Below are 27,381 nucleotides of genomic sequence, written 5' to 3' on the forward strand. Positions count from 1 at the left end.
GCCAAAGTTTAGCCACCCCGGTGCAAGTGTATCCACCCCTAAGCAACATCAGGCAGAAGCAGTGTTCAGCCCAAATTGTGGGGAGCTCATGGGCAAGAAACTCTTAGAGGGCTCCCATCACTCAGGGGGTGCTCTTCCTCACCAATGCCTTTTGGCTTGCTCTGTCCCTCTAGCATCAATCAGCACAACCTCCCCAAAGGGAGATCATAAGGAAAGTGGAGGGTGTTGCTCCGTCTTTACATCCATTGTGTGTTCAAAATGTACAAGGGAACAGGTCACAATAGTAAGGAGCAGGAGCAGATGGGTGGAGATGCTCCAGAGGTTGGCAGTGCAAGCCTCTAGGTTCACATTTGCAGGATTCACATATGTATGCACAATTGCTGGATGCTTGAGGAGCATCCAAACACCACAAATTTCATAGCTGAATCTGAGGGGGGCAGGGTCATGCCTATGGGGCTCTGTCCCATTCCCCACACACATTTGGTACAAGTTCCTAAAGACCCTGTGCACATACACGCAATTGAGAGAGCCCTGCTTTTCTAGGGCTCTCATTTGGACAGGAAGAGAGGCAGAGCAAATTCAATTCATGCATCTGGTTCTTCTTTCAAAACTTATTTATATGGCATGTTATATCCGATTCCCCCTTGAGTAGTTATTTAGTTGTTCATAATCTTAATACAGTGGTACCTCCAGTTGTGAACGGGATCCGTTCTGGAGGTCTGGCCACATCCCAAGGAATTCGCAACCGGAGGATTGCTTCTGCACATGCGGCGAAACCCAGAAAAATACTTCCGGGTTTGCTGCGTTCGCATCCCGAAGTTTACGTATCCAGAGGGATATGTAAGCAGAGGTATGACTGTAGCACAGAGCCAACAAAAAGGAGAAATTTCTGATATTTTCTGTCTTTTGCTTAATAATTTAATAATTTTATTATTTATACCCCGCCCATCTGGCTGGGTTGCCCCAGCCACTCTAATTATGTTATATGAATTGCATATAAAACTGCAGTGTAGTAAAAACAATTTTAGAACAGGACTGTTCCTCTTATAGGGATCAGGAACAAAAGTTTTGGTTCGCTTCTCTTTTTTCCAAAGTAAAATAGGGAGAGATTAACTTTCAACAATACTGAACCATCTATTTCAGCTGTCACCCAGAATCAATGAATGATATGGCTTTTAATCAACTAATTAATCAGTTAAACCTGTATACATTTACCTATCAACAAAACTGTTATGTACTGAAGTTCTCACCCTGGGCCAGCAGGGGGATACTGTAGATAGTTATGCAAATGAAGGATCGAAAGTGACATTCAGTGATTGGATAGTTTGTATGCAAATGAAGGATCGAAAGTGACGTTCAGTGATTGGATAGTTTTAGAAAGTTGCAACAGTTGTTGTTCTGGAGCTCTATATAAGCAGGCTGACTGAGCTCCTCAGTTCAGTTCTGTTCTGGCCTTTGAATAAACAAGAGCTGTTTGAAGAATCGCTGTGTCCTCTGATATGTTCGCCCACAACTTAACAAAAACCATTCCCTCCTTTGTGAAAGAAATGCCTGAGTACTAGTATTCAAAATAATAACATTTTTTTTAAAAGTTGTCCATCATCAGGGGCAGATATTTAAAAATATGCTGTTCTGACCAATCAATCAACTAATAATTGCATATTTTAATAATAATAATTAATAATATTATTATAATACTTATTGCATATGATAATCAAATATTTTTAAAGTACATGCATCTCCAACATTCAATACCTGCAAATTGTTATTCTACATTTAGTTTCAGGAGAAGCCAGACCCATTCAACCTTCTTCGCCAGCTAATAGGCAGTAGTTTTAGAAATCTCCCTGCCTCCACTGAACAAACACTGTTTTCCTCTCCTAGAACCAAAATGGAAAATACATGTGTGCAATAAATGTGCCACCTGTGCAGAGGAAATAATAATAATTAAAAAAAATAAAGAACAAACATCAAGCCCACACCAAAAAGGGGCCAACTCTAAGCCATATACAAGTTAAATCTTCACCAGCTGAGCATAGCAGTTCAGGTATGGGCTGTACTAAAAACAAATGACAAAAAACACTCATTGGAAACTATGGAAGCTATCCGAAGGCTCAGAGAAAATAACAGCAGCTTGTAAATGCCAGTTGACATGACTACTAAAACAAATGCAAGCTACCAACAAAGGAAGGAATGGATCTTGGAATGAAATGGAATGGATTACAGGGGTAGAGCACATCAATACGGAGACATGATGGGGGAATGACAGACTTAAGAGACTGCAACGATAGCTCCTGAGACTGGGATGACAGCTTTGAGACTGGATGCAACTGGGTTCTGAGGAAACTAATAGTGCTCTGCAGGTGCTGGTAATCAACAAATTGTTGGTTCTTGCAAAGGCATAAAACTTTGCAGACTAATCCCACTTTTTGCAAGAAGGTGTTTCTTTATCTGCTGCACACCTGGCATTACATATAAAGTCAGGTGTAGAATATGGATGTGTGGCTTGGCCAAAACAGCCTTGCACCAGGCCTAATCAGGCCTGCAAGCCAGAGAGGTTCCCCACCTCTGCTAAATACTAATGAAAGATTTCCCAAACTTGGGTCTCCAGCTATTGTTAGACTACAACCCCCATCATCCCTGACCACTGGTCCTGCTAGCTAGGGATGATGGGAGTTGTAGTCCAACAACAGCTGGAGACCCAAGTTTGGGAAACCCTGTACTAATGCTAAGAAAACTGAAATTCAAAAGCTCAGCCCTATCTTGCACTTTTAGTACTACTGAAAGTGGTAATCCCATGTGTTATGGTAGAGGACTTTCGAGTAGGTATCAGATATTACAAAACATCCACAAACCTCTTGAGTTCAGATTACACTTGGCCATGAATCTTGCTAGGTGACCACCTTGGGATAGCTAGACCTTGGGATATTTCTCATAACGGCTGGGGGTGACATGAACTGTAGTCTAGCAACATCTTAGGGCACAGGTTCCACACCCCTGATGTATATAATGAATTCTACCAATACACAGGCATTCATAGGTGTAACAGAAACATTCAAAGCTAAGTGCTAGATGGGAAGTGGCCTGCCTCTTGTCTGCAAACACATCCTTTGTTTTCACAAGTGATCAAACACTGGAACAAACATGGGTAGAAATGGGCAAACTGCCTTGCTTCATATTCATTTTTAATTTGGAGGGAATCTCTTCTCTCCCAATTAAGACTATGACCTTTGCCTGCTCAGCACCATATTTACCAGGGTAGTGCTGGACAGGGAAAACTCACTCCATGTGAACATATGAACAGCCTGCTGGATCAGGTGAATAGCCTAATCTATCTAATCCAGCATCCTCTTCTCACAGTGGCCAACCAGATACTTATAGCAAGCCCCAAAGCAGAACCCAAGTACAACAGCACCGTCGTCCCCCCTTGCAGTTTCTGGTATTCAGAAACATACTGTCTTCAACAGTGGAGGCAAAACAACAGCCATGTGTAGTTCTAAGGCTTGGCAAGAACTGTTGAGTTTGGAGTTCAAACAAGTATCATGAAGCAAGGATAAGTGTGGGGAACAAAACAGTAATCATGAGGAACAGAGAAAAAAGGATGAGCAACAGACGGCAGTGTAGAGACCTGAAAGCATGCAGAGCAAAGAGAAAGCATACTGGGGGTACAGTGAGAAAGGGGGTGATACAGGGCGCAGTCAGACCAGTAAACAGGGGAAAGGAGGAGGTAGCGGAGAGATGGAGATATAGAGAGAACTGTAGGGGGGAAACAGAGAAAATGGGAAAGGTGTGGGAGGACCAGGAATCATTTGGGACACCTAAAGAAAATAGGTTAAAAGAAAACACTGAATTAAAACTGAAACAAAATGCCCTTCTTTGGATAACAGCAAACAATGCAGTCCTCTTAGAGGAGGGAATGCAAATGTAGCCTTCAGAGAGGTTTCAGTTGTCCCCCCCACCCCACCCGCAAGAATCTCAGGTGAATTATTAGTCAATGAGAACACAATGCCATCTTTGTTCCATCCACTTCTAACAGACTCAGCCTTTTTCTCAGATAATCTACGAATTCCCTCAGCATTACCTTGTGGCTCTCTCCTGCCCTGACATGCTCCCCCACTTACTCCTACGTGATCCTCTGATCCTGTGCCCTACTTCTTGTGTGTATTAACAAATGAACTGGCTGAGCAGGAGATTTGCCAGAAGCCCTCCTACACAGCAGGTAAGAAGACTAGGCAGACGTCAGAAGCTCAGGCAGCGGAAATACAAACTGGAGTACTATTGCTTGATAGGGAATTCCACCTGGAAAACTGTTTGGAAGAGGAAATATTTCAGAGAATTAAGGGACAAGTCCACAGGCCTGGTGCACGGGCTCTAGCAGAAGCACCAGCACTAGTCCTGCTCACTTCCAACCAGCTGATAAGCAGTGCTAAGGCAGAATGCACAATAAAGAAGAATGGTGTGGATATTATTTATTTATATTTCATTTATTAATCAGTTCCCATGAAACACCCTGAAACTATTAACAATAAAACATCAGCAACAAAAGCATACATATAAATGCATCTAGTCCAATGTAGACAAAGACTGGCAATGAAGTAATTTTAGCAATTAACAGATAAAAGGAAGCACCATTACATAAATGACCAACCAAGACTCCCTGTGCTATACAGTCATCAGGGAAGACCAACCTAGGTCTAAAATGTACATGAACCCAATGTTTCCATGGTGTTCCATACATACTCATCCTTCTCTTTTGTTAACCAAGTCAGTAAAACAGTACCATGTTCCAAAGAAGTGAGCAGTTTCTGCTTGCCCTTATTTCAGGTGTCCGGTTTTTTTAACCAAAGTGATATTCCAGATCAGCTGAAACCAACAGCTCTGTCTGGGCATTCTGCTCATGGTTAACATGTACTTCCTACTCTAGCAGGAAGTGGAGCCATGCTGAATAATTCCTCCCCTAAGTGTCCACACAAATGGAAAATAAATGTCACAAGGGAGGGAGAGAGTCCTCATGTATATAGGCTTCCATGCAATTTGGAACTAAGCCTATACACACACAAAGACTTCCCCCTTCCTCCAGACATTGGAATTCTATATGTGGCTGCCAGGGGGGTGGACTCACTTCTTGCCCATATGTTGATTTTAGTAGAATGCACAAGTAGGGCTAACATGCTACAGTTAAGTCTGTCCTCAACTTCCAGTTTCTGGGTATTGCTGGGTAAGCGCTGCTGCTAGCATAAATGGCAATAATTCTTTGTATGGCACATTTTTGTTAGGTCCTTCAGAATGAGATAGCAAAGCTCTTCAAAGGTTTTTTCCTACCACAATCTTTCCACTAGATCACATTGACATCTCACATGGAACCTGGCATTGTACTTTCTCACTAACAATGTGGGTTTAACCTCCCTGCCAACTTTTTGCAAGCAAATCAGGATGAGTGCTCAAATAAACTGGTTTACTGGAAACGACCTTACTTCCAAAGTATGTATAGGCTTGCCATGTGAGACAACGAAACCCCAAGTATAAAACCATAAGGGAGCTGATGAATCTGAAGTCACAGAATTGTAGAGTTGTAAGGGACCCTGACGGTCACCTAGTCCAACCGTCTGCAATGCAGGAATCGCAACTAGAGCATCCATGACAGATGGCCAATGAATCAATGAACATACAATTCACAGAGGCCCAGTGAAACAGCCACGTCTTCACAGCTTACACAAAAGGCAGATGAAGCCTCTTTTGGATGCAATGACTGGGAAGGCTTGTCTCTAGTGGGCGCTGCCTGTACCTCAGATGGTGGAGAAACACAGACAAGGGCCTCTGGTGTTCATCTGACCAAAAGGGCTGATTCATATGGGAGGAGATGGCTTAGAAAATACTAACACTGTTGATTTTCTACAGCCAGCCAGAGTAGACAGCTGGATGCTGCAGCATCTGTGCCATCATTACCATAAACAAAAAGAGAGATGTGGTGCCAGCCAAGGGTACAATTGTTGGACACAGCAGGTCATGGTGACGAAGCTCCATGCCTGCTATTCTAGCCGTGATGACTGGCTGACCATGACTGCCACTTTGTGCTTTAACTGTTGGTACCTCAGAAATGGAAAAACTAGCTTGTTTACAGCTACAGCTAAAAATTGCTGCAGATTTTTTTAAATTTTATTTTGGACATAATGCATTGGCCATTCAGAGATCCAACAGCAAACCTTGCTACAATATTTTAAGTGGAAGCTAAGCACATGGTAATCAGATTGATGACTGTGTTCTTGGCCTCCTCTAAGGGGTTACCACCCAAACTGTGGCAAGCACCAAAGTCCCCAGTTCAACCCATATATCACACCACTTATGAATGTCTGCCAGTATTTCTCAAACTTTAGTACAGTGGTACCTCGCAAGACGAAATTAATTCGTTCCGCGAGTCTTTTCGTCTTGCGAGTTTTTCGTCTTGCGAAGCACGGTCAAGTCGCAACTGCACCTCTTCAAGCGGTTTTAAGAAAAAGGAAACAAACTCGCAAGACGTTTTCGTCTTGCAAAGCAAGCCCATAGGGAAATTCGTCTTGCGAAGCAACTCAAAAAACGAAAAACTCTTTCGTCTTGCGAGTTTTTCATCTTCCGAGGCATTCGTCTTGCGAGGTACCACTGTATCTGGCTGTTGTTGGACTACAACTCCCATCGTCCCTAGCTAGCATGACCAGTATGATGGGGGTTGTACTCCAGCAAGAGCTAGAGACCCAAGTTTGAGAAATACTTTGTTTCAGGAACTGTGACAGGAGAGCCAGTGTGGTGTAGTGGTTAAGAGCGGTAGACTCGTAATCTGGGGAACCGGGTTCGCATCTCCGCTCCTCCACATGCAGCTGCTGGGTGACCTTGGGCTAGTCACACTTCTCTGAAGTCTCTCAGCCTCACTCACCTCACAGAGTGTTTGTTGTGGGGGAGGAAGGGAAGGAGAATGTTAGCCGCTTTGAGACTCCTTCGGGTAGTGATAAAGCGGGATATCAAATCCAAACTCCTCCTTTTCTTCTTCTTCTTCTTTAATGGCAGAACAGACTCCCTCGGGAGGTTGTGGACTCTCCTTTATTGGAAGTTTTTAAAGCAAAAGCTGGATTGGTCATGGATGTTTTAGTTGAGATCCCTGCATCGCAGGGGGTTGGACTAGATGATCCTCGGAGGCCCTTACAACTCTTCAATTCTATGAACTCACTATTGGCATATGTCCTAGTAAATGTCCTAGTTACTGCAGTCATCTTTGGGCCCAATATCCTAGGGATTTCTGAGAACGTTATCCAAGGACAAAGTTGTTCTTCCCCTGGTCAAGCAACAAAACGATGAGATAATGCTCTGGTAGGAGTTTCGCAGTGTTATTTGTTTTCCCAACACCTAATGAACATAATAAATGTTCTCATCTGAGAAATGACATGTTTCTCTTGGCAAATAAAATTAAAATAAAAGAGTAAAGGCAAAAACAAGGAGCTAACACAAACATTGAGGAAAAATTTGCAGATCTGAATAAGCATTTGGTTTGAAGGCAAAGAGAGAAAAAGTGTGCATGCATAGGAAGCAGAAGATAATGTATCCCAGCACTGACAGCATTATCCTCTTTGCAATCAGCGACAATGTGCCATCTGTACAGGAGATCAGTAGAATTACCAATGACTAATTATGACATGGTAGTCTTCCCTGTTACAACTTGGCATTAAGGTTCAGCATAATTGGGATACTGAATGATGCAGTAATATTTTGAAGCTGAGCGCTGCTTTTTTTTTAGCTATTAATCAAAGATCCAGGAAGTTCCATTTATACTAAGGCTTTATGCTTGAACTTGGAACAGGAACCATCCCAACTGCTGAAGGATTTCTACTTGATTAGTGTCATTTGCATGGCATATCTCATAATATGCTTAACATTCAGGAGTAATTCCAAGAATCCAGGGGCAACTGTATTGCATCCCAGTCCTGAAGCTGACCCTAAAGGAGGGGATTTGGTTTTTTTTGGGGGGGGGCACAACTGCATACTCCTCCACAAAGCACACCCAGTTATTATAGCTTCTTGGGAAGCTCACAAAGCAGGACAAAAATGTGGAAATCCAAGAACTATTTCATGGTGAGGGTAATTCTTCCTGTGATGTCATTACAAGCTCAACTTGTTCCTGATTGGCTAAAAATTGAGGAAGCCCCTTTAAAAAAAAGGTGTCCATACTGGAGATCGGAAAACTTAACAGGTGGTACATGACACACACAATGAGATTAGAGGGATTGTGACTTGCCTTAACCCTCTCCTTCGCTTCCAAAATGTTTCTTAAATGTTCGTAAAAGTCTTAAATGTTTCTATCGGTACATCTGTGTTTGATGCTTAAGCAATATATTGATTTGGTATGTAGAGTGGGCAGAGCTGCTGGTTGGGCCATACCAACGACTTAAGACTTTGGTGATATTCAGAGTATCTTTTTTCTTTCCTCCTTGAGGAAAAAAAAGCAGCACAGCTTAGACTTGAAATTTGTTTTCTCATTACTCACTGCAAGACAATGATAACTGTTCGGAAATTGCGGCTAATTCAGGATTCACTGGCTTGCCTACTGATGGAGCAGAACACCTTTAAGCATTATGAAGTCCAGCATGTGAATGAGCTTCCAGTTCTCTTCGTCAATGCCTTGAGTCCAAGAAACTAAGAAAAGATCTCTTCCTTTTTTTATAATTTTCCCCAACATACTGTCCTACAGATGTTTTGGACTACAACTCCCACCATCTTTGTTGGCTGGCCATGCTGGCTTGAAGCAATGGGAATTGTTACCCCAAACATCTTGAGGGCAACAGATTGGGGAAGGCTGATCTGTTACATAGTTTGGTTGTTAAAGGTAAAGAGACCCCTGTTTGTTAGGTCTAGTCGTCAACGACTCTGGGGTTACGGCGCTCATCTCGCTTTATTGGCCGAGGGAGCCAGCGTACAGCTTCCAGGTCATGTGGCCAGCAGGACTAAGCCTCTTCTGGCGAACCAGAGCAGCACATGGAAACGCCGTTTACCTTCCCGATGGAGTGGTACCTATTTATCTACTTGTGCTTTCGAACTGCTAGGTTGGCAGGAGCTGGAACCGAGCAATGGGAGCTCACCCTGTCGCGGGGATTCGAACCGCTGACCTTCTGATCGGCAAGTACTAGGCTCTGTGGTTTAACCCACAGCGCCACCCACGTCCCCAGTTTGGTTGTTAGTTGCCCATAACTCACTACCACAAAGCAGCGTGCTCAACGCACAAGCTTACAGACTATCCAATTTAATGCGGCACAATATATTTGGGGCTGAAGTCAACTTCATCTGATGCATCATTCCTGATAACCCATGAAAGCTTGTGGAATAATACACTTACTAGCCTCTAAATTGCTAGTACTGCCCCTTCCCCACTGTGCAAGCCCTATGTGCCAGGACCTAGAAAGTATCTTAAGAATTGACTCTGCAGAGAACTGTTGCTAGTCAGCTGAAATTAGGGCATGTTGAACTATGGTTTCCCACTCTGAATAGCCAATATAAGGACAGCTATAAAAGGAAGGAAATAAATTATAGAAAACCATATTCATTTTCTATGAAGATAAAAATATTCACCAACTTTCTTAAGGTAAAAATACTTTTCAAACGCTTCATCCACTGCTAGTGAAATCTAACATATCTTGCGAACAACGTCAGCAGAGGAATATATTACATAAATGCACAGTGCATAAGGGAGCACTGTTTTTAAATTGGTCCATGCAGTGCCATGAAGGAAATGAGATGAAATTCACAGTCTGGAAATGAAATCTGTCCAGAAATGGGGAAGGAGGGGCAATGCAAAACATCATTTTATTCAGTCTAACCATCACCGCCCAAAAGCAAACTGAAGTGGAAATATGCAGAGCTGAAATAGTCTGAGAGTAGTTTTTAGGCAGTTGAATGAGCAAAGTAAGTTTAACCATAAATTAGGACTTACTTGATTGACTAAGTTTAACCATAAATTAGAACTTACTTGGTTGACTTTCATTATTTCAGAATGTGTTTTAATGATTTCTAATGATTCATTCACCAAAGAGAAAGAAAATCATGGACCATCAGACATTATTATTATTATTTTAAAATAGAGCTATTGTAATGCCCAAACTTTTCTTTAATCCGCTTGGAAACTCTCTGGCACTAAAGTTTGGACACAGATGTGGAAAGAAAGCATAGGAGTATTCCTAGCTGTGCAGTTTCCATACCTGCGCTTAAAATGTGAGCGTGTGCAATTGAGAAAGTAAGTGCCCAAGGTCTGAGAAAAGATAGTCCATGAATAATATAGGACGGTAAATAAATAATAATTAGAAGCTCACTGATTCTCAAGAGACTGGTCTCTTCTTCACTTCCCTCAACCCCACAAATTAGTGCTCAACTCACCTCAGCTCCTCCCTCTACAAAAAAGCTCTGCTTCCAACCACGCAAAATGGTGTGATCCCAGAAAATAGATGGCACCTCTCACTTTTCATTATTCATTATTAGCCTTGACTACAACATCAACCCTTACTGAATGTGCCTCTGTTGGCAAGGTATAGGGGACCTTGGCAAATCTTAGGGGGGGTCTCTATGCTCCCCTACACCCTCTCTTCTAGGGTCCATGTCAGAGGATGAAGCAAGACTTGGAAGGTTTTACCCAACTCCACATCTTCCGTTCAAAATAAAGGATACTTAAATTGTAATGCCTATAGAACAATAGAGAGGGAAGGACCCATGCGTCTAGCTGAACTGCTGCCTAAACTCACCTCCAAAGGTGATTCCACAAGCCCTACAGACTGAGGTACCTTTCTAATTAGGCAATTCTTTGCACTTAACTGATAGTTAATGTTAATCGAACACTTGCCTCGATATAGCTTACAACTATTGGACATGGGCTTGTACATTATCCCATGCGCGTATGAGGTTCCAAATACTTGGACACTGTCAGCATTTGCTAATTAGCAAGAGGCAGAAAGATCAACACACATGCACAACACAAACACTCAAGACAGCAAGCCCTACAGAACTCACTGGAGCTTGATTCCAAATTTAAACAAAATTGGGATCAGGTTGTAAGACACTGAAGCATTGGTAAACACTGTTTTTTTATCAATTAGGGATTTCCCATACACAAAGCATTCCCAACTGCTGCAAAGACCTTCTAATTGGTACACTCCAAATTACACATATAGATGAAATGATTTCAAGAAGGGGAGTTTACCTTGAAATAAAGGAGGCATCTAGTGGAATTCAACAGAAAATTATTATAGCAGCAGCAGCTAAGGGGGCTAAGACAGACTTTGCAAACATCCTATCTGAAACTAACAGCTGCCTCAGAATTTTAGGTCTGAACAATCTTGGAAGTCAAAGAGTAAACTAGCCTTTAACATTTGTTTGCCCCATTACCCTACATCTCGTATTGGGTGTTTCAGACCTAACAATTTCTCTCTTCCATCTGGAAAAAGAATTGTAAAGACCTTCCCTTTTTTTGTGTGCAATATCATTTTGGAAAATTAATCAAGGGTGGAGTGGCAGAGGAAATGTTAATGGTGCAGCTGTCCAAGCTAACGGAGTCTGAATTACAGGAAGCAGAAATTGCCTATTTCTCTCTTTATTCCACTTTCACAAGTTAGGTCTCGAGCAAATGTGTGCACACTGCCAAGCTTATGTACTGTGCTTAAGTACTTTGTCAGCAGTTTCTCCACCTGACCTAGAAGAAACAACCTTCCTGGTTTCAGAATATGCTCCCTCCACCCGCTCTCTACAGAATGCCAGTTCCATTTCAACAACTTTAGGTCAGCCATCACCAAATCTAAAGCTGTTCAGGCACGCAGTTTCCCTGCTGCCTCATTACTCTTCTGCAGTGACATCCCACTTTATGTATCCTGCCCCAGATTAATCCAACAGGAAGACCTCTTGGAAAAAACACTATTTCACTGTATACAGAAGAACTACTGTATATTGTTATTGTGCTGTGCATGGTCACTCTCCCAAAGGGACTGTAACATGGTTGTAAAGGGCATTATTTGCCTGCAGGAAAAGCTACAGCTGAAGGATAGCAGATAATAGCACTGTGTAGGACAACTGAGATCGTGGAGATCCACTTTGGGTGAAGAGAAACAATCCTGTGCCAGATGCACCAGTGGTATGTCTCCCCAGTGGTAGACTGGGGTGAGGGAAGAGATCATTGCTCACTGATAGGAGCATATGCTTTTCAAGGAAAGTACTGTGCTAGGTGGAGCAATGGGCTAACTCAGTGTAAGGTAATGTCATATGTTCATATGCACACCAAGGCATCTTCCCACTTGCAGCCACCAACCTTCCTTGCTGCTGACCTTATTTCTGTCCTGTTACTTGCCAACACTTTCTATCCTTGCCAGTACCAATGTTTCAGATTTGATCAGGGCAAAATATTAAGCATGTATGGGCTGCACTGAGCCTGGCACATGACTGGTGAGTGAGGGATTTGAACCTCCCACTTCCCAAAGAAAGAATCATTACCGACTTCCGGGTTGGCGCCTCTAGGCAATGGCGGAGTTCCTCCGATCGGGAGGAATTTGCTCCGTGGAAATTAGGGTCTGACCGCCACGGCGAAGGCGGAGACCCGCTGAAATCACAGGCGGGAGAAGCCTGTGAACCTGGGATTCGGCTGGCACCCTTTGCGCCTCCCCTACTCGCGGGGAAACCCTGATTTGGGGATCCGGAGCGAAGTGGGGTGAGCGGCGCGGTGCTTCGAATTGACTGCTTCTTTCACGGAGTGAAGCCGCATTGCTGTTGCCAGAGAGCGCTGACTTTTTCCTGTGAACAATTGGATTTTAAACAACTACCCGTGAGTAGAACGGAAAATTGGATCCTTAAATTCATTAATTTGGCATCGAAACGGGAAGGTTTTAAACAGGAAGTCCGCCTTCCTCTTTTGTAAATAGATTGAAGCAAAGATGTTGCAAGTTAAAGCCTCGGAAAGTTTTTTGTAAAGGATTAAATCTCCATCGGTTAAAACTATTAAACCCCCCTTGGAAGCAGGAGAAGAGGGGGAAAATTTTGGACCTAGCGAGCCTGCAGGAGAGAGTGAAAAACCAAATTACCACTGCTCTGAACCTGGAAACGGGCTGCCAGAAAGAGTGACGTTTTGGGAGAGTACATTGACTGGGAACAGAACGTATTTGACAGCTAGCTAAATAAGAGAAATATATTGTTTCCATTGTCCTCATCTGCGTTTAAAAAGGAGGAAAAGTAACTGAAAATTGAAACTAACTTTATAGTTTAAATTGTGTTTGAAAGGATTGATACAAGTGGAGACTGTTTCCCTTTAGAGGGAGCTTTTGAAACTGTTACAAGAGTGGAGCTGGGGTTTTTCCAGCTGCAAGATAAGAACTGTGTGAATCAGAGATTGACCTTGGATTTTAAGAATGTTGACAGAAGGAGCCTTAGTGACTGTATTATGTAAGATAAGCTATTCGTTGGAACAGCTCCACAAGAAGACGGATGTTATGAATACCAAACTTGAGAACTTGGGACAAAAAGTGATTAATTTGGGACAAAAAGTGATCATTAATACAGAAATTGTTCAGGATTTGACACAGGAACCTACCTTGACAGGACAAACTGGGGAGAAGACGAAGGAGAAAGTTGGTGTTGTTGAACCTAAAGTAATACAAGTGGAAGCCCCAGTCTTACAGAGGCAAATTGAGGACTATAAGTGGAGGCCTTTTATGAATGAATATAGAAAAAGTCAGAATTTGAAGATTGGAGCCCTGCTTGGACTGGAGAAGGAAGGTCGGATAGACTCTTTCATGCAGAGACTTACTGACCTTTGGGTCCTGAATCTGGGTCAGGAGGTGATTGGAGTTGTGGGGGCCTTTGGATCTGGAGGACCCTTGAAACATGATTTGAGATATTGTATGGACATTGGTTCTAGCTGTGGAGAGTTGGCTGGCCTGTCGAGAGGGAATGGGGGCATGGTTGGGTCGGGGCCCCCCCCGAGACCTGCGCTTCAGCATCTTCAGCATCAAAGAATATGAAGAAAAACTGCAGAAGGGACTTGGAAAAGATTTAAGAGCCTCGGACAGAAGATCTCCAGGTTGATGAACTATATGGAATGGACGGAAATGACTGGCAGAATCCGAGACCAGGGAGAAGAGATGGTGGTAGAAGATTGGGAAAGTTTAAAGTTTATATATAGAAATATTGTAAATTTAATGAGTGTTAGAAAATTGTTGGAATGAAACTTTATGGCTTTAGCAGAAATGTTATAAGGAGTTAAGTATAAATAAGTATTTCAGTATTAATGGAAAATAAGGTAAAAATATGTTAAGATATTCATAATGATAAAAATAGAGAAAGATGGAAAGGAATTGCTGAAACAAGTAATAGAAGTGGAATACAAAAAGGGAGGTGAGAGGAGGTCGATGACATAAGGGAATGAAAGATAGAGTAATGAAATGGTACGGTATATGTTTTTAAATTGTTGTTGTTTTGCTTTGTTTAGTTTAGTGTGTTAAGGTTGTGTTTTGTATTGTTTTCTGTATTGTTTTTTCTTTTTTCTCTTTTTCTCGGCTCTATTTTGTCTTTTTCTCTCGCCTTTTTTCTTCTTTTCTCTTTTCTTGTAAGTTTTAAAAGTAATAAAGATTATTATTAAAAAAAAGAAAGAATCATTACCAACCCTCCACACTCCTGCTCATCAATGGAATCAGTATTAAACTGTAGAGTCGCCCAAACAACAAAATAAGGACAATTGTGTCCTGAGCACGTTAGATAAACTACAGAAATTTGAGGAGCTAACTCTAACGGGGAACACTGTTTTCCCTAAAGATGCCCGAAGGCTTCCAAAGTTGAGGGACACCCCGCTGCACTCATACTAGGAAAGGTTGGCATCTGTTTGTGTCTTGAGGTAAAAATGACCTTCTGAACAAGAGGATAACATTCCTGGAGTCTTCTAAGCTCCAGGCTTTATTTGGGAGTCTGGCCAAATCCTAATACTATTAGTATTAGCTCTTATTGACTTGCAAAGGACCCTGCCAGGATTGCAAAGACCCTGTGTGCCAACTCTTCATCAGCACCTTCCAATGCAGATTTCTGAGGACATGCTGCTCTATTTTGTATGGAGCACATAAGGGAAAGTTTGAGGTCATACCACTATTCTTTCTAGACAGAAAGAAGTACTCTGTCTGCCAAGATTGGGTGAAAAGATATGGGGGCCTTGTTTTATGTCAGGCCCTCCAGATCATGAGGACCTCCAGATATAGCTGGACTACAGCTCCCAACATCCTAGACTACTAGCCATGCTGGTGAGAGCCGATGGTGGCCAGGAGTCCAAAAACATCTGGAGGGCCACCGGTTCCTTGCCCCAGGCTGGAAGCATGCATGTCCTTTGGTACCACATTTGAACAAGCCAGAGTGGTAGTCTGATTGAAGCGTCTTAATGGGGATTCTAACTGCATTTTGGAACACTGTATGATTAGGATAGTTGTGTATCCTACTTTATAGGAGGCAGCTCCAAGTGTGACTTAAAGGTAAAGGACCATAAGGAGATATTGCGAAAGTCTTACAGTTAGCACCTTAGCAGCAAGCTAAGCTGAGCAAGCACAGGTCACCTAGGCATAGCTTTCCCAATTACTGGGAATTATTTGCTGTATTTCTATTTAAATGGCATAAATTATTTCTAAAGTTTGCTTCTATACATATGATTAATGTATGCAAATCTCATGCAAATTAGTTCCTCTTTATCTGGCTATGTGCACCTAGTGCAGTCTAGGTTCCTAATCAAAGGGAGGATTCTAATCGTATTTGCCTGATTTATTTATTTGTGTATCACTTCTCATAAAACACCTCAAAGCAATTTGGCAATAAGAAACATCAACTTACTCTATATATATATATATATATATATATATATATATATATATATACACACACACACACACACACATATATATATACATATATATATATATATATATATATATATATATATATATATATATACATACATACAATACAAGTACAGACTCCACTTAAGTGGCTTGTAGGGAAAGGAAGTTGTTGCTTGTTGCTGAAAAGATAAAAGACAACACCTGTCTGATTTACAATGGGAGGGAGTTCCAACTTTGGTTCTAATCTTGCAGATCTTCAAACTCCACTTGCAGAAGTTGGGAAAACAGGAGCATGGATTGATTGTTATGTAGGGGGGCACTGAGGGCTGCGCTGGCATGCACACTCCCACATCCGTTGCACGTTCATACAAATAGCAGAACAGGGCTCTTTTTACACATTTATGGAACCACACCTTTTGAGTGAAGCTGATCCCACTAGTATCCTGAAACACCTGTGGAGATGCTACCAGTCATAAGTCACAATACTAGGCTAGGTTGACAAATAGTCTGACCTGGTATAAAGCAGCAGTACAAATTTGGCTCCCTGGGAACAATTTCTCCACCCCCCCCATGTTCATCTCAAGGAAGACGAACTCTGAACTAGGTAAGGAACTGGATCATTTCTCATCACATAGTAAGAAGAATAGCTCAAAATTCCCTACTTGTTATCTTCTGTGAAGCTAGGAAACTCAGGACAAAATAAATACATGTTAGATTCTAAAAGAGTTCTAATATTCCAGAATGAGAGTAAAAAAAGTATACAACAAAAATAGTCCCAAACTGAGCTGTCCTGTACAAGGAGGAGGGTTGATAATGCAATACTTGGGCAAAAAGGCCAGGGAGCAGCGGTTCTCAACCTGTGGGTCCACAGATGTTGTTGGACTACAACTCCCATCATCCCTGAGCTCTGGCCTTGCTAGCTAGGGATGATGGGAGTTGTAGTCCAACAACATCTGGGGACCCACAGGTTGAGAACCGCTGCTTAGGGCAAGGGAGGGCAGTGGGCCACAAAAGGGACCAAATGTCAGAACAAACTCATAGTTGCCACTGCAACGTTGTTCCAACACAACCTAACCTGCCACTATACCGTCAACAGATCCTGTGGAGGATGGTTGTGGGAGGAACCACACACATACAATTTAGCTTCGCTTGCAGCCATGTAAGAAACGGGGCAGAATTCATCAACCTGGAGCCCTACTGTTCATGTGTTTGCTAAGCATATGCATTAAGCCAAAATGACTTAATGGCCTGGAGTGCTTTTACCAGCTCCAACTGCTATGCCAGCTGTGATGGTTCCTGGAGCAAAACAGACTGACCATAGTGGTCCATGCATGGGCAACCTCAAGACTTGACCACTGTCACATGCTTTATGTGGGACTGCCCTTGTTTCTGGTCTGGGAGATAAACTAATATGCAGAATTTGTTGAAATCTTTAAAGCCTAATCAGAGGAATTGGCCACTCTCCAGGTGCCCGGCTTGGATTCCTTGTTGATCTCCCCCGTCTCAGCTCCCGGCAAGACAAGGCCAGATCTCTATCGGCCGATCCTTCTCACGAACGTGAGAAGAACACAACCACTCCTCCCCTCTTCCCTGCCATCCCCAGGGAGGGGAAAGAGACAGACAGAAATGTCTTTACATGCCTTTATTTCTGTCTTTCCAGCAGTGCAGAGAAATCATGTCTGCACTCTCTTTACAGCAACAGCAGAGAGTGAATAAGTCCTCCCATGTACTTCCAGTACAGGGTCATGTGACACTCTGAGCTAACATCCGGTGCTCAGTGCACATAATAGACTGTCCCTTGTTCCCACGGTACAGTCCCATAACATCAACATCCTGTTTGGCTTTCCAGCCATCTGGAGCACTCAGCAGCATTGCTCCTTTTTCGTAACAGAATTCAGCAGCCACACTGCTCACAGGAGAAGGTTACTGGTTGCAGAGAGCACTGCACTGGTTGCTGATTTGCTGCTGAGCCAGGTTCAGTGTTCTTGTGTTTATTCACAAAGCCCTAAACAGGTTGGGCCCAAAGAATGTAAGAACTGTCCGATCACCAAGCTCTTCTGATGGGAACTTCTGATGGTTCATCTGATCCCTGAGGTTCAGTTGGTCTTGACTAGGGACCAAGCCTACATTCTTTACTTTACCCACTTTTGCCCCTGGACCTGCCCACCTGCAAGTGGCACCCCAAAAAGGTGACTACAGGGGAATGCGGGCCTCAGGCTGAAAAAGGTTCCCTACTCCTGGTGTACAGAATCATAGAGTTGGAAGGGGACCGCAAAGGTCATCTAGTCCAACCCCCTGCAATGCAGGAAACTTTTTGCCCAACATGGGGCTCAAACGCACAACCCTAAGATTCAGAGTCTCATGCTCTATTATAGGGAACAAAGGCCAATCAGCTGGATGCCCTACTCCAACTGAAATTGAAGGGCATGAGCCAGCTTTGTAAGGCCACAGAAGGTCACATTATACATATTGTACATTAAGTACTATAATCTCAAGAGATCCTTCACTGAACCACCCATGCGTTCCCTTTCAATATCACACGCATACACAAAAATTCGCAACAGCAGGCTGAGTATTTCAAAACGATTCTCCTGTCACATGAAACAGCTCTTTTGCGTGGAAATTGCACAGAGCAGTTGGGGAGAGTAAGAAGCCTGCACCTAATGCCTCATAGACTGCTTTTACAGACATACAGATAGCAAAAACAAGTGTGTTAGCTTTAAAACAATCACAGTAGAATATATGCCATCACACTGAAGCGCTTTCAGGTATCTGCTGGATTTGTGTCCGACTGGCAAACCAAGGATTAAATGGGGTGGAGAGAGGAAAGAGTTATTGGAAGAACACATTTCAATATTTATACCTCTCCCTAAAAAATTACCAGCATAAGGGCCCATAAATAATCACTGCGGAAACAGAGTAAATGTGGGATCATGAATAAGTTTCATGCCCAATGCATGCTCTGCCTGCTTGCTTGATGGACGTGAAGGGCAGGCACTGAATTAACCCCATTGGATTTAAAAGCATGTGGTGGCAGCGAAGGGTTGTCCTTTTGAAAGGCATAGGGATGGAAAGGGCGATCAATCTCAATTAGCAATTTTAAACACCGTTGGAGGGCACTTTGCCCAGCAAAAGTTTCCAGAAACCACTACAATTTTAAAAAGTGTGCATGTCCGAAGTCAATTAAGTCACGTGAAAACAGAAACACTGGCATCTCGGACTTCCACACTGCCAATCTTATAGGGACTATGAAAATATAAATTTGTGCCTACATGCATCTCATTCAATATTCATCCATCCAGAGCCCTGCTGGATCAGGCTTATCTAGTCCATCACCCTGTTCTCACACTGGCCAACCAGGTGCCTGTGGGAAACCAATGAGCAGCACATGAGCACAACAGCCCTCTCCCCTCCTGTGGTTTCCAGCACCTGGTATTCAGATGCACAGCAGAGCCACCACAGCTAGTTGTTTTTGACAGCCCTCTCCCTCCACAAATTTCTCCAATCCTCTCTCAAAGTCATCCATAGAATTGTAGACTCGGAAGGGATCCCAAGGGACATCTAGTCCAACCCCCAGCAAGGCAGGAATATGCACATGGCCCCTATGGGGATCGAACCCGCAACCCTGACATTATCAGCACCACGCTCTAACCGACTGAGCTAACTGACCGAGTTGGCGGCCATCGCTGGCTCACTGTGGCAGGGAGTTCCACAGTTCAAAGCTGAGATGCCTACCAACAAAGCCTCAAAGGGGTTTATATAAAAAAAAGGATAAAACAGTAACATTTCCAGCAATTTAGTTTTTTATAATAAGAGCCAACCAAAAGCTAACTATTATATTGTGCATGTATAGAAAACATACAGGCTTCATCCAAGAGCACCCCACAGGTGAGTTGGTTAGGGCTGGCCCGTTTCTCCCCCCCCCCTTTCTTTGGGGGCTATGCAAGAAGGAGGAACAACCAAAGCACCCAAGGGCTCCCCCCTTTTTTCTTTTTACCTGATAGACGTCCCTTATCCCGCACCACGTCCTCAGCGCCTGGTGGCATCCCCTCACCCGCTGCGTGTACCACCTCCTCAGCGTCGACACCGTCAGGTTCCAGACGAAGCGGCTCCCGCTGAAGAGCAGGTCCTCCACTCCACACATGAACACCGAAGCCATGACTTTGCCACTTCAGAGGGGGACCCTCGCACTCTCTTTCTCAGAGCCACGCTTCTTCCTCCTCTTCTCCTCTCCCTTGCGCCTTGGCTCACAGCAGTCCAGTTAATAATAACAACAACAAGGCGCTCCTTCTGCTATTGCAGGCTCATGCTACACCGCGCCGAGCAAGGGGAGGCGCGCTTCGCGGAGAGGCCGGGGGCCGGAGCCTCTCGCACAAACTCCTCATTCACGCGCCGCTTCCTGGGCAGACCTCCCAGACGCTGCCCCGGCGCGCCTTGAAGCCCAGCCAAGGGCTGAAGCCGAGGCGGCGGCAGCGGTAGCTCCACACAGCCCAGCCTTGTGTCCTTCTTAACAGCTTATATAAATCTCCGCTAAGCTTCAGCAGCTACCACTACGGGTTCTAATTAAAAGTTTAACCCGTTTTGTGAGCGGGGAACGCGTCTCTCTCTCTCTCTCTCTCTCTTTCACACATGAATAGCTTATCTCAATACTCCCGAGTTTGCTCTCCCCACGAGGAGAGGGAGAAAAGAGAGACCACAAACAATTCCTGTCAAGAACTTCCAGACTCCGCTTCCCTCCTAAATGCTCTTAGAATAGGGAAGCGCGCTCCTGCGCGCACCCACCCTCTCCAAGGAAAAAGCGTAGAGAAACACCTCATAAGCCACCTTCAACTTTTTTTTTTTGGTGGAAATTATAACGCTGTCACCATTTTTTTCAGTCAGTTAATAACGGCCCTGACATTTATTTCCGTCTCTCTCACAGACACATAACTCGCAGAACTTTTGAAACCTAAAGTATCTTCTTCTGCTTGTTGTGAGAAGCTCCCTCACGCGCAGAAGAATACTGTAATACCTTAGTGAATGTTTCCTGCCTCTCTCTCTCTCTCTCTGGTATTCCCTATTTTTTAAACACACACACTCGGAGAAAGCCGCCTCGCTAGCTAAGAAAAATGAGCGTCGATTTGGGTTCTCCTCCGTTTAAACTGACGGTAATCCTATTAAAACGCAGCATGCGGAGCACGAGAAAAACAGAGCCGCCTCACGCACGCTGAGCCCTTTCACCAAGCAGGCCACAAGTAAATAAACACTCTGTGAAATAATAGCCCACAAGAGAATCCCAGGCTTGCCTCAGTAGTTGGTATAAAATTAGGCTGCCAAAGCCCAGCCCTTTGGAGAATTAAACCGTTAATGCTAGACGGGAAGGAGGGGGGTGGGGACGACTGCATTTCATTTTACAGGCCATTCCCTGTAAGGCTCTAAAGTGGGGAGGGCAGTTGTTAGTTGCTGGCAGCAGAGGAAGAAAACTCATCTTTTTAAACGATTACTCATGGGATTTGGAGTTTTCTAAGCTTTTGAGGTATTGGAGAGGGCAGGGCAAGACAGCTTTCCTTGAACCGTTTCCCTACCAAACAGTGAAAATAAACTATCTCGATTGCAATACAGACGCAAAAGGTGAGGCGATAAGAGGAAGAGGAAGTCGCTGAGGAGGATCACAGTAGTGCAAGGTAGAATCAATTTGATTTTTGTTTGTTGTGTTTCTATCCCACTTTCTCTCCAAGGAGCTCGAGTGCATGGTTCTCCCCTGCCTCATCTACCGGTAATCCCCATAACAACAACCTTGCGAGGTAGGTTAGGCTGAGAGGTCGCAGCTGGCCCAGTGAGCTTCATGGCCAAATGGGGATTATGAACTCTCAAGTCTTAGTCCGACGGTGTAATCATTACACTGCACTGGCTCTTGACAAAGAGGAGGGAGCTAGAATAGAAGCCTTAAGGAACGGATACTGTGTGGCACCATGCCACTTCCTAACATTCAGTCAAATTCCCTGCATGTTTTTGGACACAAGTCCATTATTTTGTGCACAAGAAGAAATTACTTGGCACTCCCTGTCTGTTGACACCAGGCAGGAACCTTCAATGTACTCTTCTCGGCCTTGGCTTAAAACATTTTTCTTTAAGCCAACCCTATCCGGAAATTTCTTTAAGCCAACCCTATCCGGAAGGCTGGCATGATGTTTGCATCCTTTTGCTTACTGTTGGTTTTAATTATCTTTTGAATGTTGTTTGAAGGCATTGCAGGGGGTTGGGCTAGATGACCCTTAGGGTCCCTTCCAACTCTATGATTCTATGAGATGCCTGTTTTTAACTGTCTTTTATTAACATTTATTTTCTTTTTGTAAACCATTTAAGATATAATTGTAATTGTTTAATGCCTCAAATTTGCCTGTTACTTATGCTATTTGTGTTTTTTCATTAAAATGCTACATTATACCTGATCAGACGTCGTTTTGGGAAAGGGGAACGTTTATACAAATTTGGAACCAGCTGAATTAACACATATCAGTAAGAAAACAGCAATAATTTTACTGAAGGAGTACTTATGCACCCCCAAAGAAATACTGAGATAAATCCAAGAACCCCCTGGCATTTCCTCGCATATAAATAAAAAAAAGAGGCTGCTTCCCAAATCTCATTTTGAAGCCAAAGATACTTTCATGGAAAACCTAACACATCAGAATGAAAAACTGGGCTGAAAAAAGTCAGAGACTAATGCAGAGTTCTGCCTTTAGGCAACAGCAGCAGGAACAACAGCAAATCAAATGCACAGAGATTGGATTGGTAGTGGTACATGTGAAAAGGATCTTGGAATCGTAGTTATTGACAAGCTGAACATGAATCAGCTGTGTGATGCAGCTGCAAAAGAGGTGAATGCACTTTTAGGCTGCATTAATAGAATCACAGATTCAGGGCATGCCAAAAGCCCATCTAGCCCAGCAGCCTGTCCTCACAGTGGTCAAATGGATGCTTATGGGAAGCTTAAGAGCCCCCTTCCCTCCTGGGGTTCCCTGCAACTGGTATTCAAAAGCACACTGCCTCCTTCTTTGGAGGCAGACCACCACCAGCTTTGAGCCCAATTTGGTGATCCTGATCAGGCCTAGATTCGAGCTAGACCCAACCAGACCCTAAACTGATATCTGGGGCCTTGCACAGCCCTACCTGTTACGGCCTTGACATACACCTTTATTAAACACGCAGCAAGCTGTGGTAGATAAAAGATGCAGGCAGAGAGTCTGCCTGCATCATTTCCTTCTTCCCCGTTGTCCTGGCTGCTTAGTCACATGTTTAATAGCCTCCCTACTTTTGACTCTTCTGCCAACCTAGCAGTTCGAAAGCATGTCAAAGTGCAAGTAGATAAATAGGTACCGCTCCGGCGGGAAGGTAAACAGTGTTTCCATGCACTGCTCTGGTTTGCCAGAAGTGGCTTAGTCATGCTGGTCACATGACCCAGAAGCTGTACGCTGGCTCCCTCGGCCAATAAAGCGAGATGAGCACCGCAACCCCAGAGTCGGCCACAACTGGACCTAATGGTCAGGGGTCCCTTTTTACTTTTGACTGCTCCAGATCACTCCAGGTAGACTCAATCCAATCTGATCTGAGGTCATCGGGGGTTGTCTTGAAGCACTCTGGACAGATCCCGGTTTCCATCTGGGATCCAGGATATGTCCTGATTAGTAACCAAGCTGAAGCTGGGAGACTAGAGAGAATCAGAAAAGGTGAGGGTGGGCTTTTTGGTGTTTTTAGTTGGCTTTGCCAAGGCCTCTTTCTGCCTGCCTATCATAGAAGCTGATGTTAGGCATTCCTACCAGGAAAGGGGGTCTGAAGCCCAAATATGCACAGGACTGGTCTCTGAAGTTCCGTGTTCTAATCCCGAATTCTGGAGTTCTGTGCAGGTTGTAGCTCTTCATAATCAGTCAAATGCTCTCTTTATTTAGTACAAAGTAGTTACAGTTCTTATCTCATTTATCCTCACACAACATTCCTATGAAGTCAGAAAGGTGTGTAAAATCAGAGAAAAGCACATATTGGACTCCGTCAATCAGACATCACAGCATAGCGTATCACAACCCACAATGACCTGTTTTGTTTTGTTTTTGCACAGCCTTCATTAAACTTCATTAAATGATTGCTTCATAGAGCTTTGAATAATACCACAGAGGCTTGAACTTTATAGGCACCCCCTCAACAATTCGTTTATGAAACACTGCAATCATTTTTAATAGTCACACGCAGAATAGTAACTATTTTAGTAACGGAACTCCAAGTCCCAAGCATTATTTCAACACTTATTATATTTAACTGTGCTTTTGCTCACTGAATTTCAACAGGAGTGAGAAAGAACATCTGCACTGTGACAACTAAGATTCTCAAAATAAAGAACTAGCTAGCATATAAAAATGCATACCACTTTATTGTACATAATAGCCCAAGCGTCTTTAAGCCAAAATATAAATCAGACAAAATGCAGGGGTTGTGGGGGGTGGAGATAATTTCAATTGTTTTAATTCTAGGACCAACATATAATTGTTTTTAAAAGAATTAATAATATATATTTTCCACCCTGATGCTCTCAACTCACATTTCCAAAGGTCAGTCCTGAATAATCTTTGCACTTAGCAGTCATCAGCATACAAATAGCCAATAGTTTTGCAGGTGCTGATCAAAAACCAAGGCTGGAGGTATTTAAGCAGAGGCCAGGTGGCAATCTGCTATAAGAGGTGCTGCACTTGCATTGAGCAAGGGGTTGAACTAGTTATACTCCAAGGACCCTTCCAACTGTCCAGTCCTTTGGTTTGTATGCAACCAAAGCACTTCATATGTGGAATGACTTCCAAGAGTGCTCCTGTCTCCTCTCCCACTATGCACCTCCCAAATCTGCTCTGGGATAGAAAGTGTCAGGTGTGCGTGTAGGAGCCAGGTCCTGTAACCAATAGGACTCTGCAGGACTGGGGCCTTCCTAAGTTTGTTCTGAAGAGGCAAGGCGCAGCCACATAGATGAGGCCGATTGGTAACTCACAGCACCTGGTGGCAAGAGCCGGGAAGGGATATAAGGTCAGCATTTTCCCTTCGGCTCTTTGCCACAGCATATATATAGACAGAGAGAGATTGGTTTGATCAAATCACCTACCTGGGACTATTTTACAAAAATTCCCTGCCCTGCTGCGTTTGACTTCTTGACTCCTTGCTTCTTGATCCTCGGAGCCCTGACTTTGTTACTCCTTCCTGATCCTCGGACCCTTGACTTCATGACTCCTTCCTACTTGACCCTCAGACCCTTGGCTTCTTGACTCCCGGCTCTCTGATCCTCAGACTCTTGCCTTTCTGACTCCTGGCTTCTGGACTCCCGTTCCTGCTCCCACCCCGCCATCTTTCCTCCGGTCCCAACGTCCCCAGCTGGGACTTCGATTGCCCGTGACCAGGCCGTGACAGAAAGAAGGGAACTTCAGCTGCACTTGTGGAAGTCTTCTACATACACAATTATTAGACTGGATACAACCTTAGGAGTCTATCATTTTCAGCTTCCCCTCACCAGTCTGACATGATGCTCTGCTTCCCTTGACATGCTATTAGCTAGCTGCAACACAGTAGGGTCAGGCCACCAGTGTTTCTGCTTTTAATCTATATTCTGGAATAGTAGTTAGAATAGTAGTTAGAAAGAAAGGCAAATTCCAAAAAACATTTTATGGCCTTGGCTTTCCAAATGGTCCAGGAGGTGGTGACTGAGGTCAGAAGAGGGAGGGTTAAATCTACCACTTTGAATTTTCAAATATTTCTTGCAGACATACCTGCTTTCAGTGTGAAGCATTTAAGAGTAGTCTGCTAATGAGAAATGCCTGGGAGTCCCAGCCTGCTCAGCTCTGGTACACACACACACACACACACACACACACACACACACACATATAGACAGAGAGAGATTGGTTTGATCAAATCACCTACCTGGGACTATTTTACAAAAAGGGAAGAAACTTCTGGTGATATTCTGAAGGCAAAGTGCTTTGAAAATGGACCATGCTCAATTCTGTTGAAAGTGAGTGAGCGTCATTACACATTATGTCATAAAGTGATATGTGAGTGAATAAGCAGGCTGGAAAAGCATTAAAGGGTGGCACTGTGGTGTAAACCACTGAGCCTAGGACTTGCTGATCGGAAGGTTGGGGGTTCGAATCCCTGCGATGGGGTGAGTTCCTGTTGCTCGGTCCCAGCTCCTGTCAACCTAGCAGTTTGAAAGCACGTCAAAGTGCAAGTAGATAAATAGCAACCGCTCCGGCGGGAAGGTAAACGGCGTTTCCATGCATTGCTCTGGTTTTGCCAGAAGTGGCTAAGTCATGCTGGCCACATGACCCAGAAAGCTGTCTGTGGACAAATGTGGTGCAAAGGATATATTTTTTCTGCATTTGTACAAAAGAGAAACCACAGAAGCCCTGAACCTCTGGGTTTGGCAAAAATTCAGAACACGAGCATCAGGCATGTACGTAAAGTTTGTAAATAGGCAAAGGAAAAAAGTGAAGAGAAATTGAATTATGATTCTTAGGTAAAACGAACATACCTGTCGCCATTTTGGGTACATTTTAGAGAGGATTATTTAGCTTTGATGGCGGTCACTCACCTTTTTCTACAGATCAGTCTTAAAAGGACTCTTGAGAGCAATGCAGCAATGCTTCTCTGTGTCTCTTGTTAGAAGATGGATATCTTATACAAAACAGTAGGGGAAGAACTAGTGGGATACTCAGAAGATGGCAAGGGCTTATTATAACTATGTCTTTATTCTTCAGGGGAGAAAAGGAAGGCTGTCAATGGGAGACATGCCCTACTTTGAAAAGACCTGGAAAACCCCCCTGCTACATATCATTTTTTTCAGGCAGTTTGAACAAAAGACTAAGATCTTAAGCCAAGGAAAAAAATCTTGTAAGACACAAGTTCAAGGGGACTGCACTTTAAAAATAACTCAGTGTGTTTCATGAAATCATGCAAAATAGTATAACTATAGAAGAGCAGTGAAAGACAGAACAAGAGATAGATGATAGATTAGATAGAGAAGGAGAAGGAAAGGAAATGGATTCTAACTGAAGTCTGATAATATTTTTAAGCTAACGTTTGCAGGGACAGAGGATGGAAGGCAGGAGACAATTGTTAAAAATCTGAGCTGGGCATTGCATTAGCATAGAATCCGATGGAGAGGCAGATTGACCAAAGTTTAGCTCCCCCAGCCCCCCAATCCACCCCGGTTAAGATTGGCCAGGAGGGCACCAGGTACATACAGCTGTCTCCTCCCACACTTTGCTGCCATTTTGCGTGCCCCTCCTCAGCAACTGCAGCCTGAGGCGGCCACCTCAATCTGCCTAATTCTGTTGCAGATTTGGGGTGCCATGAAGGGGCAAAATACTGTTAGTATGTAACAATGTTATTATTATATTTTTAACTCAAATGATACAAAACGGTACTTGTGAGATTTTCTGCCTCGGGGCAAAAAAACTTGATTGGACTTTGTTACTGTGCCATTTGTTGCACTGCCTCAGGCAGCAAAAAG

The 27,381-nt window shown here is 43.6% G+C and overlaps 1 protein-coding gene and 1 long non-coding RNA gene across 5 annotated transcripts in view; one reads left to right on the forward strand and one right to left on the reverse strand.

The window, feature by feature from the left end:
- Positions 1-20,185, reverse strand: part of FRMD4B (FERM domain containing 4B) — a 142,923-nt gene extending 122,738 nt beyond the window's left edge. For all 4 annotated transcript variants that reach the window (XM_083600558.1, XM_083600555.1, XM_083600554.1 and 1 more), the window contains exon 1: positions 19,855-20,185. Coding sequence is in view for 3 of the 4 variants with exons in the window: in XM_083600555.1 (XP_083456681.1) it covers positions 19,855-20,016 (162 nt within the window). In the remaining variant the exon portion in view is untranslated. The remainder of the gene's footprint in view (positions 1-19,854) is intronic.
- LOC310757491 lies at positions 12,494-14,633 on the forward strand. Its single transcript, XR_014545263.1, has 2 exons — positions 12,494-13,122; positions 13,156-14,633. It is a non-coding gene; the product is annotated as an uncharacterized lncRNA (long non-coding RNA).
- Positions 20,186-27,381: the final 7,196 nt, after the last annotated feature.

This window comes from Podarcis filfolensis, assembly GCF_964270895.1.
Source record: "Podarcis filfolensis genome assembly, chromosome: 2".
Taxonomy (NCBI): domain Eukaryota; kingdom Metazoa; phylum Chordata; class Lepidosauria; order Squamata; family Lacertidae; genus Podarcis; species Podarcis filfolensis.